Source organism: Nerophis ophidion, linkage group LG18 (assembly GCF_033978795.1).
Source record: "Nerophis ophidion isolate RoL-2023_Sa linkage group LG18, RoL_Noph_v1.0, whole genome shotgun sequence".
In the NCBI taxonomy this organism is placed as follows: Eukaryota; Metazoa; Chordata; class Actinopteri; order Syngnathiformes; family Syngnathidae; genus Nerophis; species Nerophis ophidion.
This window is the reverse complement of record NC_084628.1, coordinates 14,153,622-14,167,135: the sequence shown is the minus strand read 5'-3', so window position 1 is coordinate 14,167,135 and position 13,514 is coordinate 14,153,622. Positions and strand designations below refer to the sequence as shown.

General features: G+C 42.9%; 1 protein-coding gene across 2 annotated transcripts in view; it reads left to right on the top strand.

Annotated features, from left to right (window-relative positions):
- The window catches only part of b3glcta (beta 3-glucosyltransferase a), a 131,739-nt gene that overhangs the window by 100,880 nt on the left and 17,345 nt on the right, over positions 1–13,514 (top strand). For both annotated transcript variants that reach the window (XM_061877306.1, XM_061877305.1), the window contains exon 11: positions 4,503–4,616. In XM_061877306.1, the coding sequence (XP_061733290.1) occupies positions 4,503–4,616 (114 nt within the window). The remainder of the gene's footprint in view (positions 1–4,502; positions 4,617–13,514) is intronic.

Below are 13,514 nucleotides of genomic sequence, written 5' to 3'. Positions count from 1 at the left end.
ATCCCTGCAAAAACCATCGTATTATTTATTTAGAGCATTGTTGTCCAAAGTGCGGCCCACAGCTATTTTTTTTAACGGCCCGCTGCACATTCCAGAAATACTATTACTAAGAAAACACAAAAATAGCTAAAATTAGGTGTAAAGTAACACAGAATATATCTGTTTAAATGTATTTGTGGACACCTTTCTTTGCAGCTGTCTTTGGGGTATTTTCTTTAGCAGCAGGCTAAACCTTGTCAGGTGGCCGACAAGGTTTGATGTGTTGAAGCACAATGTTTTTATCCTCTACTCACAGAATGTTTACAGAACATTTGGGTCTAGTAGCACATGAAAAGCCATTTTCTGAAACAGTGAAGAAGTCTCAAAAGTTCCACGCCATGTTTGTTTAAAATGAACTCAGGGGAAGTTTATGACTTGGTAATAGAAAGGGAGTGTTTGATTTACTCACCCTAACACAGCCCACAGTTAATTTTGCCTAAATGGAGCATCCATCCATCCATCCATCTTCTTCCGCTTATCCGAGGTCGGGTCGCGGGGGCAGCAGCCTAAGCAGGGAAGCCCAGACTTCCCTCTCCCCAGCCACTTCTTCTAGCTCTTCCCGGGGGATCCCGAGGCGTTCCCAGGCCAGCCGGGAGACATAGTCTTCCCAACGTGTCCTGGGTCTTCCCCGTGGCCTCCTACCGGTTGGACGTGCCCTAAACACCTCCCTCGGGAGGCGTTCGGGTGGCATCCTGACCAGATGCCCGAACCACCTCATCTGGCTCCTCTCGATGTGAAGGAGCAGCGGCTTTACTTTGAGTTCCTCCCGGATGACAGAGCTTCTCACCCTATCTCTAAGGGAGAGCCCCGCCACACGGCGGAGGAAACTCATTTCGGCCGCTTGTACCCGTGATCTTATCCTTTCGGTCATGACCCAAAGCTCATGACCATAGGTGAGGATGGGAACGTAGATCGACCGGTAAATTGAGAGCTTTGCCTTCCGGCTCAGCTCCTTCTTCACCACAACAGATCGGTACAACATCCGCATTACTGAAGACGCCGCACCGATCCGCCTGTCGATCTCACGATCCACTCTTCCCCCACTCGTGAACAAGACTCCTAGGTACTTGAACTCCTCCACTTGGGGCAGGGTCTCCTCCCCAACCCGGAGATGGCACTCCACCCTTTTCCGGGAGAGAACCAGGGACTCGGATTTGGAGGTGCTGATTCTCATTCCGGCCGCTTCACACTCAGCTGCGAACCGATCCAGTGAGAGCTGAAGATCCCGGCCAGATGAAGCCAACAGGACCACATCGTCTGCAAAAAGCAGAGACCTAATCCCGCGGCCACCAAACCGGAACCCCTCAATGCCTTGACTGCGCCCAGAAATTCTGTCCATAAAAGTTATGAACAGAATCGGTGACAAAGGGCAACCTTGGCGGAGTCCAACCCTCACTGGAAACGTGTCCGACTTACTGCCAGCAATGCGGACCAAGCTCTGACACTGATCGTACAGGGATCGGACTGCCATAATAAGACAGTCCGATACCCCATACTCTCTGAGCACTCCCCACAGGACTTCCCGAGGGACACGGTCGAATGCCTTCTCCAAGTCCACAAAGCACATGTAGACTGGTTGGGCAAACTCCCATGCGCCCTCAAGAACCCTGCCGAGAGTATGGAGCTGGTCCACAGTTCCACGACCAGGACGAGGGACACGGTCGAATGCCTTCTCCAAGTCCACAAAGCACATGTAGACTGGTTGGGCAAACTCCCATGCGCCCTCAAGAACCCTGCCGAGAGTATGGAGCTGGTCCACAGTTCCACGACCAGGACGAAAACCACACTGTTCCTCCTGAATCCGAGGTTCAACTATCCGGCGTAGCCTCCTCTCCAGTACACCTGAATAAACCTTACCGGGAAGGCTGAGGAGTGTGATCCCACGATAGTTGGAACACACCCTCCGGTCCCCCTTCTTAAAGAGAGGGACCACCACCCCGGTCTGCCAATCCAGAGGTACCGCCCCCGATGTCCACGCGATGCTGCAGAGTCTTGTCAACCAAGACAGCCCCACAGCATCCAGAGTCTTAAGGAACTCCGGGCGGATCTCATCCACCCCTGGGGCCTTGCCACCGAGGAGCTTTTTAACTACCTCAGCAACCTCAGCCCCAGAAATAGGAGAGTCCACCACAGATTCCCCAGGCACTGCTTCCTCATACGAAGACGTGTTGGTGGGATTGAGGAGGTCTTCAAAGTATTCCTTCCACCTATCCACAACATCCGCAGTTGAGGTCAGCGGAACACCATCCGCACCATACACGGTGTTGACAGTGCACTGCTTCCCCTTCCTGAGGCGGCGGATGGTGGTCCAGAATCGCTTTGAAGCCATCCGGAAGTCATTTTCCATGGCTTCCCCAAACTCTTCCCATGTCCGAGTTTTTGCCTCTGTGACCGCCGAAGCTGCACACCGCTTGGCCTGTCGGTACCTGTCCACTGCCTCTGGAGTCCTATGAGCCAAAAGAACCCGGTAGGACTCCTTCTTCAGCTTGACGGCATCCCTCACCGCTGGTGTCCACCAGCGGGTTCTAGGATCACCGCCACGACAAGCGGCCACAGCTTCGATCAGCCGCCTCGACAATAGAGGTGCGGAACATGGTCCACTCGGACTCAATGTCCAGCACCTCCCTCGTGACATGTTCAAAGTTCCTCCGGAGGTGGGAATTGAAACTTTCTCTGACAGGAGACTCTGCCAGACGTTCCCAGCAAACCCTCACAATGCGTTTGGGCCTGCCAGGTCTGTCCGGCATCCTCCCCCACCATCGCAGCCAACTCACCACCAGGTGGTGATCGGTAGAAAGCTCCGCCCCTCTCTTTACCCGAGTGTCCAAAACATGAGGCCGCAAATCCGATGACACAACTACAAAGTCGATCATGGAACTGCGGCCTAGGGTGTCCTGGTGCCAAGTGCACATATGGACACCCTTATGTTTGAACATGGTGTTTGTTATGGACAAACTGTGACGAGCACAGAAGTCCAATAACAAAACACCACTCGGGTTCAGATCCGGGCGACCATTCTTCCCAATCACGCCTCTCCAGGTTTCACTGTCGTTACCAACATGAGCGTTGAAGTCCCCCAGTAGGACAAGGGAATCACCCGGGGGAGCACTCTCCAGTACTCCCTCGAGTGTACCCAAAAAGGGTGGGTACTCTGAACTGTTGTTTGGTGCGTAAGCACAAACAACAGTCAGGACCCGTCCCCCCACCCGAAGGCGGAGGGAGGCTACCCTTTCGTCCACTGGGTTGAACTCCAACGTGCAGGCTTTAAGCCGGGGGGCAACCAGAATTGCCACCCCAGCCCGTCGCCTCTCACTGCCGGCCACGCCAGAGTGAAAGAGAGTCCAGCCCCTTTCAAGAGAAGTGGTTCCAGAGCCCTTGCTGTGCGTCGAAGTGAGTCCGACTATATCCAGCCGGAATTTCTCTACTTCGCGCACTAGCTCAGGCTCCTTTCCCCCCAGTGAGGTGACGTTCCACGTCCCAAGAGCGAGCTTATGTAGCCGAGGATCGGACCGCCAAGTGCCCTGCCTTCGGCCGCCGCCCAGCTCACATTGCACCCGACCTCTATGTCCCCTGCTATGGGTGGTGAGCCCATTGGAGGGGGGACCCACGTTGCCTCTTCGGGCTGTGCCCGGCCGGGCCCCATGGGTACAGGCTGGTCCGATGGCAGTGAAGTCTCATTGAATTGCTACAGTGAATTACAGAACTAAATGGAGCATGTTTTTTTAAATGGTAAATGGATTTTACTTGTGTAGCATTTTTCTACCTTCAAAGTACTCAAAGAGCTTCGACATTATTAACACATTAACACACCCAGCATCAGGAGCAACTGGGGGTTCAGTACAGGGTTTCCGCGGGTCGTTAAAAAGCATTAAATGTCATTAAATTGATTTAGCAAAAATTAAGGCATTAAATGGCGATAAAATAGCTTTAAAGTCGATGTCCAGAAAAAAATGTATGCAGTGAAATCAGACATGCTATTAGCTAATAAAGAGGGGACACCCCTGATACAGTGATTACTGAGAGATGAGGAAAAAGCAGGATTAAATAAACCAAACTACTCATCGGAGATGTTGACTTGCATAAGTCCAAAACAAACAATCTCTTCCATGACCTTTACAATTCTAGTACTTGTACCGCATAATATTACTGAGTGCTGTTTCTAATATTTTGTTACCTTATTTAGCAAGAAATGCAAAATATGAGATGCCTTTTATGACGAGCTTACATTAAGAAGCTTTCTTCAGCTTTAAATGTCACACGTTGTAAATAGTATCTACAGAGTCTCGCTCAATTCCAGGAAGGCTGGCAGAAACTCATTTGAAAATGTCACAATGAAATAAAGTCGTACCTCGTGTGACACCTTAATTTCCACCCAGTATGTTGTTTTGATCGTTTTGATTCAATGCCAACATAGCACAGTTGAAAACTAATTTATTGGCTGACTATTTCATCCGTGCCCCCAGTTCCAGTGATCAAGAAGACTTGGGAGAGGGACGCCGTCTATTTGGAGTACTACAGTGACCACGCAGATCCTTCAATACCCACCGTCAACTTAGGCGTGCCCAACACCGAGCGTGGTAAGCGATTCCTTTGCAATTTCAGCAGCCTCTTTTATCGTGCTGTTTCAGGGTCAACAAGATGAAATTGAAAATGGGGGGAGGACATCACAGGTGTGAGAACTTGTACCGGTAGTTGAAACTAATTTAGCACAGACACATACCTCCACCGAGGCCAAATATTGATTGAAATTGAATCGACACACACATACAGCATCTCTTTTGTTTGTTAGTGGGCCCAAACAGTAAAACCCTCCATAAAATATCTTATATATTAAGCTATGTACACACATATTTTTGTGGGATTTGTTCCAATGTAATCATTTATACAGCACATTTAAAAACAACCCCAGATGGCCAAAATGCTGTACAGAAATAAGAGACTATTTTAAAAAATTGTGCAAAGCAGTGTCACATGTATATTTTAACACAACAGGATGGACAAAATACTATAATAACAAGTATGCCTTAGAAGGAATGCACAAATACATCACATGAAAAGAAAATTATATAAATACATTTTAAAAACTTATAAAACAAGAAATAAACTTCACAGTGGCTCGTGTCAACTGTTAAAATGATTGTACTTGATGATTTTCCTATTTTGTTCAGTTTATACCATTTTTTCTCCCTCGGTCCTTCTTTCGTAAGTTAGTCAGATTTTAGACTAAACACTGTTTGAATATAGGAAAATAAAAACCTCCCTAATTAACGAATCAAATAAAATGAATCGCACATAATTAAGTGACTGTTTGGCGTACCACTCAATAGCACCTCTGCATATCACTAGTTTTAGAATCACTTGATTTCAAATCGGAGCCCCATGCGGTGACGCCAACAGTTTCCCGACAATTAGTAAGCTATTCATCCCCCAACCTTTGAGTCCCAAAGACAAGATCTTGTAGCCTAAGCTACTCATTTATTAATGAATGGATGACTGGATATTGAGAATTTTTAAGTCAGATTTCAGATTTTTTTGTAGCCTGCGCTGATTTTTTTTTTTTTACTAATTCGAAGGATTACTTAAAGAACATTTCTGTTTATAGGGTGAAGGCTTTGCCGCAGGGGGGCCTCCAGGCAAAAGTGTTTTACTCTCCTTCCCAAAAAAATGCACTGTTGCATCCAGCTGTGTAACAACTTTGCGTCTAGTGCAGACCGCATTCTCTCCGTTGTCTTAGGCCAGTGGTTCTCAACCTTTTTTCAGTGATGTACCCCCTGTGACAATTTTTTCAATTCAAGTACCCCCTAACCAGAGCAAAGCATTTTTGGTTGAAAAAAAAAATAAAGAAGTAAAATACAGCACTATGTCATCAGTTTCTGTTTTATTAAATTATACAACAGTGCAAAATATTGCTCATTTGTAGTGGTCTTTCTTGAACTATTTGGGAAAAAAAGATATAAAAATAACTAAAAACTTGTTGAAAAATAAACAGGTGATTCAGCTATAAATAAAGATTTCTACACATAAAAGTAATCAACTTAAAGTGCCCTCTTTGGGGATTGTAATAGAGATCCATCTGGATTCATGAACTTAATTCTAAAAATTCCTCCACAAAAAAAGAAATCTTTAACATCAATATTTATGGAACATGTCCACAAAAAATCTAGCTGTCAACACTGAATATTGCAATGTTGTATTTTTTTTCACAGTTTATGAACTTACATTCATATTTTGTTGAAGTATTATTGAATAAATATATTTATAAAGGATTTTTGAATTGTTGCTATTTTTAGAATATTTAAAAAAAATCTCACGTACCCCTTGGCATACCTTCAAGTACCCCCAGGGGTACGCGTACCCCCATTTGAGAACCACTGTCTTAGGCCAGTGCTTCTCAAATATTTTCTGTTACACCCACCCGAAAGAAGAACATTTTCTGCGCCCCCACCTACTCTTCACAGTAACTATAAATAGTATAATTTTGTCTATAAAATTGTTAAAACTATACCCCTGCATAACATTTTAAGCTTATCAACATCATGGGAAAAAACACACCGGTCTTTCGTTTTCTTTCACCGTGGTTACGGTAAAACCAAGTGCTACATATGTCGTCATAATCTGGCACGGCTACAAAAAAAAGCGTGTTCCCCAAGGTCACACGTACCATGTACCCTAGGGGGGCCCGCCCCACTATTTGAGAAAAACTGCCTTAGGCTGAGACCATCGGGAGGGCAAATTATTCCAGACAGCAGATAGCTGTCTGTGACTAAAAGACTACCTAAGACCTTTGGTGTTGCGCCTTAATGGGATGATGCATTGGCTGTGGTCACTGCAGATTGGAGGAGTAGGATGAGGCGTCGGAAGGAGGGCAGTGCAATCTGCAGTCTCTCATCCGTAACTCTGTGCAGGCTAACGAGGGGGCCAAGTCAGAGTACTGCGCTCTACTGGGCCTTGACGGGCTACAAACTATCAAAGCCTGTCCTTTCTCACATGGAGCAGTTTTTTTTTTTACTGTTGCTTCCTACTCCCACTCATGTTGGTAGCAAAAGATTGAACCTAACAACCAGTCAAACCAATTAAAGCGTCTTAGTTTTAGGGAGGAATTGGAAAACTGTGACAGGTGACCGGGGCCAACTCGCGCCAAACACACAACACGCGCTTTTGCGTGATTAAGCGCAAGTAAAATGTTAATTCATAAATGACTTGGCTCTTGTGGCGCACACAGTACTGATTGTTTTGCAAACCTGAAGGTGCTGGGTTCAAATCGTTTTTGTTGAGGTAGCAAAGTTTATAGCTTTGTTTTAAAAGTTAAAGTACCAATGATTGTCACACACACACTAGGTGTCCTCTGCATTTGACCCATCCCCTTGATCACCCCCTGGGAGGTGAGGGGAGCAGTGGGCAGCAGCGGCGCCGCGCCCGGGAATCATTTATGGTGATTTAACCCCCAATTCCAACCCTTGATGCTGAGTGCCAAGTCGGGAGGCAATGGGTCCCATTTTTTTATAGTCTTTGGTATGACTGAACTCCCAACCTACCGATCACTAGGCCACTGAGTAGGTTAATGATGTTATATTGTTTTTCTGCACAAAAAAATATAGTAACTAATAAATTAAGTTTCATTAAACATGAAAAACAATATTAATTTATTTTCCTTGAATTTGTTTTAGTGCACTAAAAAAAAGAGCAGACAAAATATAATATGAAAAGTTTAGATTTCAGTAAAAAATATAATAAAAACTTATGAAGTTATCTGTCCATTCAGCTAATTAGTTTTACTTGTTGAGACATCATATATTAAGATTTATACATCCTGAAATTAACAGGACTTTTAACGTAGACAAAGGTATTTAATTCCAGTAAAAGGCAATATTCAACTTGCATTTCTTAAATTAGGTATCCTTAGGATGTTACAGAATCTTTAATCAAGATTTTCCATTTGGGGAAACCCAAAATATTTTATTTTAATCGCTGTTTTCTTAATTTTACAATGTTTAAACTAGAATGGAAAAAATGGAATTATTCATACCAAAATTTAAATTATTGATTGATTGATTGAAAGTTTTATTAGTAGATTGCACAGCACAATTGACCACTAAATGGTAACACCCGAATACGTTTTTCAACATGTTTAAGTCGGGGTCCACGTTCATCAATTCATGGATTTTGTATTCTGTAAAGTCCTTGACTAAAAATAAGTAAATAGCTCAACAAATTAGGTACATTTATAGAAATTAAATTGTAATTCTTTGAAAGTAGCAAACCATGTGTACAAAACATGAATCAAATTAAATTCATGTTTGATGAAATTTATAACATCATTTCACATAAATAAAAACTGTCACATCAATGTGGCTGTTCTGGACTTGTCTTTTCCTGTTTGTGTGGTGTTTGAGTTCCTGTCCATTTTGTAGTTTCACTTCCCCTGTCTGCTCAGTGTGCACTGGCTCCCACACCTGGCATTGCTTGGCAATCAGGACACACCACCTGTACCCGTTTGCCAATCAGTCTCCTATTTCAGTCCTACAGCCTCGAATCGTTGCTATGCTTACCGCCTCATGTTCTGAGTGTTTATTGTTTTCTAAAATAAGTTACGTGTCGTGTGCCCTCTATAGCTGCACTCGCCTTCTTTTCTCCCTTCCTTTTGTGAATGCGTGAATGTGTTTTCTGTTTATGTTAAATAAAATCTTTTACTCACACTCTGCCTGCCGTCTGCTGCATTTCGGGGTCACGTCGCCAAAGCTACTTCCCAGTTTGTGACAATTAATTAATGTCTAGTTTGCATAAGCGACCGTGACGCATGTGCATGTAATTTTTTAAAAAGGCAAACAAAATGTTATGTGCAGTGATACCTCACCTTCAAGCTTAAATTGGTTCTGTAACGGAGCTCTTAACCAAAACACTTGTATTTAAAATGAACATCTCCCATTGACATTAATTTAATCCAACTCTCATTATTGACTTCTTCAAATAGACAGAAAAAAGTGCAAGTCGAAACAGTACAATTTTAAAGTCAATGAATTCTTCACACCCTTTCCCTTAGAATCAAATTTTATGGATTACTTTGCATTGGATGAGACTATGACAGGCACATATCGAGGAGGAGTGGACCAGTTTCAGGGCAGAATTCCAGAGTTGATCGGATGTGTTGGTATTAAGATCGCTCTCCCACGAGGCTCTTATCACTCATAGAGAGTTTGGAGCAACTGAACTTAAGGTGGTATATAGCATGGAGATACATTTTTTATGATTAGGGCTCAAAGATAACAATCTATAAGAGTTTCTGGAGGACGATTTGGAAAGTGTGGGAACTGCTTCTTTACGAAGTCCCTCTCCTAAAAAAAACGAAAAAGGTGGGAGTTCGGCAAATCGTATTTGGAAGAGAGTTCAGCGAAGGATGAGAACACTCCGTCTGATTAGAGGTCTTTCACAGTGGTGATACCGTGATCGTGTCAAGTCATGAATGCGGGGTCAGTACGGAGAGGTTTAAATAATTGTTTTTTTAAGTAGCGAGGTCAATATAGATGGGCCCTGCAAACCCAAGTGTTTCCTTAGCTGGTTCCATTTTTTCATGGAGATCGATGCAATGGTGTTCGCGCCTTCAAGTTTAAATGGAAAAGGAAGTGATGAGCATAAGCAAGAACATAATGAAAAGTGTGGGATTGCCGTTTCAAGGGATACCCAGGCCGGGAGGGTGTGAGAGCTTCCATCCATCTGTACCTTAGCCACCCAATAGTATTGTCTAAAATTGGGTGCGTGCCGGCCCAATCACATAATATCACAGACACAAGTGAATGCCATGCATACTTTGTCAACAGCCATACAGGTCACACTGACGGTGGCCGTATAAACAACTTTAACACTGTTACAAATATGCGCCACACTGTGAACCCACACCAAAAAAAGAATGCCAAACACATTTCGGGAGAACATCCGCACCGTAACACAACATAAACACAACAGAACAAATACCCAGAACCCCTTGCAGCACTACCTCTTCCGGGACGTTATAATATACACCACTCCCAACCCCGCCCACCTCAACCTGCTCATGCTCTCTCAGGGAGAGCATGTCCCAAATTCCAAGCTGCTGTTTTGAGGCATGTTAAAAAAAATAATGCACTTTGTGACTTCAATAATAAATATGGCAGTGCCATGTTGGCATTTTTTTCCATAACTTGAGTTGATTTATTTTGGAAAACCTTGTTACATTGTTTAATGCATCCAGCGGGGCATCACAACAAAATTAGGCGCAATAATGTGTTAATTCCACGACTGTATATATCGGAATCGGTAATTAAGAGTTGGACAATATCGGAATATCGGATATCGGCAAAAAAGCCATTATCAGACATCTCTACTCCTAACCAATCCCAATCCCACAACACTGACAAATCCACAGAGCTACTGAGAAGACACACAAACACAACACTAAAAAAAGCAAATAATATCAATAACAGTATCAAAAATAATACTACTCACGTCAATAACAGTGATTAAAACAAACAACAACAAACAAGTCACTGTTATTACTCATCATTTCCATCACCATTCCATTGTTAATTAATAAAACCATATTATAGTGTCACCACTTGGATTGCATCTCATAAGCTCATAAACACCCCTGGTTTACATATTTCCCCAAAGTGTTGCCAAACGACAGCAGAGTGTCTCTTAGAAGTATCGCTACTCATGACTCCCGCTAGGCTAGGCTCTTTTACGGCGGTCTTAATGCACACTGCTTGCGGAGGTGTCCTGCATGTCTAAGTCTTCGCTCTCTCTGCGAATACTTTTATTACCGCTTTTGTTTGATTTTCAAGTTAATAACCCATGGTGCAAGAACCACTTCCTGTAGCACCAAATCTTTTCTTGGGAGTCTACATTTACTTGTTGGTCACACGTCTACTCCCCAAAGAAATGAAGTGCTGCCAAAGGGAATTATAGCTTGCAATAGTGCTAAGTGGAGGCACAACACTTGGGAATAGTTTGTCTTCCTGGGGCAATATAAGATGACATTGTATTTTTATTGTCTTTTAAGCGAGAATGTTCTTGTTTTCAAAAAAAGTGTAAACTTTTCCCAAAAATATACCAGTACTAATGAAGTAAAAAAGGTACTATACTGCCTCTGAAAAATACCGGTTGTTTTTTATTTTCATGCGCCGAATGGCGCACCATGGACACATTGCATGGAATAGGAGCCGAGGAGCATGTGACTAAACACTTACCACTTAAACCTGAAACAGCATGGAGACAAAAGAGGGAGAATAGACATATTTTGGCTTTAGAACTAACGATAAAGGTGCAGCAATGCACTGCAGAGTCCACGCTAGTTCGCTAGCTAGCGGCTAACGCCCCCTTCAGTGTTTTAGCTACTTATACTACACCTACTCAGTGGCCTAGTGGTTAGAGTATCCGCACTGAGATCGGTAGGTTGTGAGTTTAAAACCCTGGCCGAGTCATACCAAAGATGATTGAAATGGGACCCATTATCTCCCTGCTTGGCACTCAGCATCAAGGGTTGGAATTGGGGGTTAAATCACCAAAAATGATTCCCGGGCACGGCACCGCTGCTGCCCACTGCTCCCCTCACCTCCTAGGGGGTGAACAAAGAGATGGGTCAAATGCAGTGGACATATTTCACCACACCTAGTGTGTGTGTGACAATCACTGGTACTTTAACCTAAATTTAACTTCTAAATCCTGTCTGCCGAATAAAGGAAGTTTCTTACAAGTATCATCCCTGCAGGACGAGGAATATCTAAACACGCTTCACTACACACCATAGGAGGTTACAATAGCTAACAGCAAGCTCCCGAATGTAAACAAATGGGTGGACCTCTGCAAACATCGACTGTAACGATACTAAGCAAAAGTGCCATATATAGTCCATACCACAATGATTACATCAATATTTTTTATTATCACAAATGTTTTTCTCATTTCATTGATGTTCATAAACTACTTGTCATTGGATCAATACCCCAAATTTGCAGTGTCACCCAAAACTTATGTAAAGTATCAAACAACAGAAGAATAAGTGATTGTTACATTTTAACAGAAGTGTAGATAGAACATGTTAATACAGAAAGTAACCAAATATCAACAGTAAATGAAAAAGCAAATTACTAATCTATCTTTTTTCTACTGCTTGTCCCTCATATTTTTGACAAAATATTAGAATGGGAAATGACACAATATGTTACCCATCAGCAGACTAATTAGGAGCCTTTGTTTGCTGACTTACTACTAAACGAGAAGTTGTCTGATATGTTCTCTATCTTATTTAATGCCAACATTCTTCTTTGAGTGCAATAAGGAACATATGTTTACTGTATCATAAGATTTTTTGTTAAAATAAAGCCAATAATGACATGTTTTGTGGACCCCTTTATTTTTGAAAAGTTTAGAAATACATATGAGTTCCGATACAGATATCAAAATATTAGTTATTAGTATTGGGACAACACCAGTTTTGACCGTTATTAAAACGTCATCGCAGCGTCGAATTGAGTTTGCGTCTCACCAAATCAAATGAATGTATCGCCGTCGCCTTTGGCCAGCAGATCGTAATATTAATAATAATGAATGTTTCTAGGCTTTTCAAATGTTCTTGTTGTCAGACAATGTATTCCGTATATTAGACATGTTTGGACTGTCATCTGCAGTCTTCTTCAGAAGGGTCACCTGACCACTGTTTTTAGAGGCGTGGCCAACCACCAGGAAGACCTGTCAAGTCTACCTGGTTTGTTTGCTAATGGAGGAGGAAGTCCCAAGTGAAGTGAAGTGATTTATATTTATATAGCGCTTTTTCTCTAGTGACTCAAAGCGCTTTACATAGTGAAACCCAATATCTAAGTTACATTCAAACCAGTGTGGGTGGCACTGGAAGCAGGTGGGTAAAGTGTCTTGCCCAAGGACACAGGTGTGCCAGCGCTTGAATGTCTTCTCATCCCGATTGATGGTTTCCTTGGGCCATCCAGGTAGACTTGACAGGTCTGCTTGGTTGACCACAATAATAATAACAGCTGATAGGCGACACGTCACAGTGGTCAGGTGACATTTCTGAAGTAGACTGCAGATGACAGTCGAAACATGTCAGGTAAAAATTCCATCTAATATACCGAAAATATTGTTTGATGACAAGAAATGTTTAAAAGTATATGAATAAGAAGACTTTTTGAGCAACATTTTTCAAAGACTTAAAAAAAAAACAGTTTTATAAAAAAAAAAAAAAGGATTAAAAGTGTAGAAACTTGCATTATTTCCTCCTTTCTGTTGCTTTTTCTAAGAACCTGCAACTCGATGCTAATGATGGCCAGGAGCGTCCCCTGGAGCTCCAAAAAGTCAACAGGCATCAATGTCTCACCACTCAACTGTCACATGTACTTTTAGATTTACTATTTCTTCATTTATTCATCCTAATGCCTCAACCTTTCAAGCCCAAACATATCATTAATGCATTCACACGTGAAGTGCTA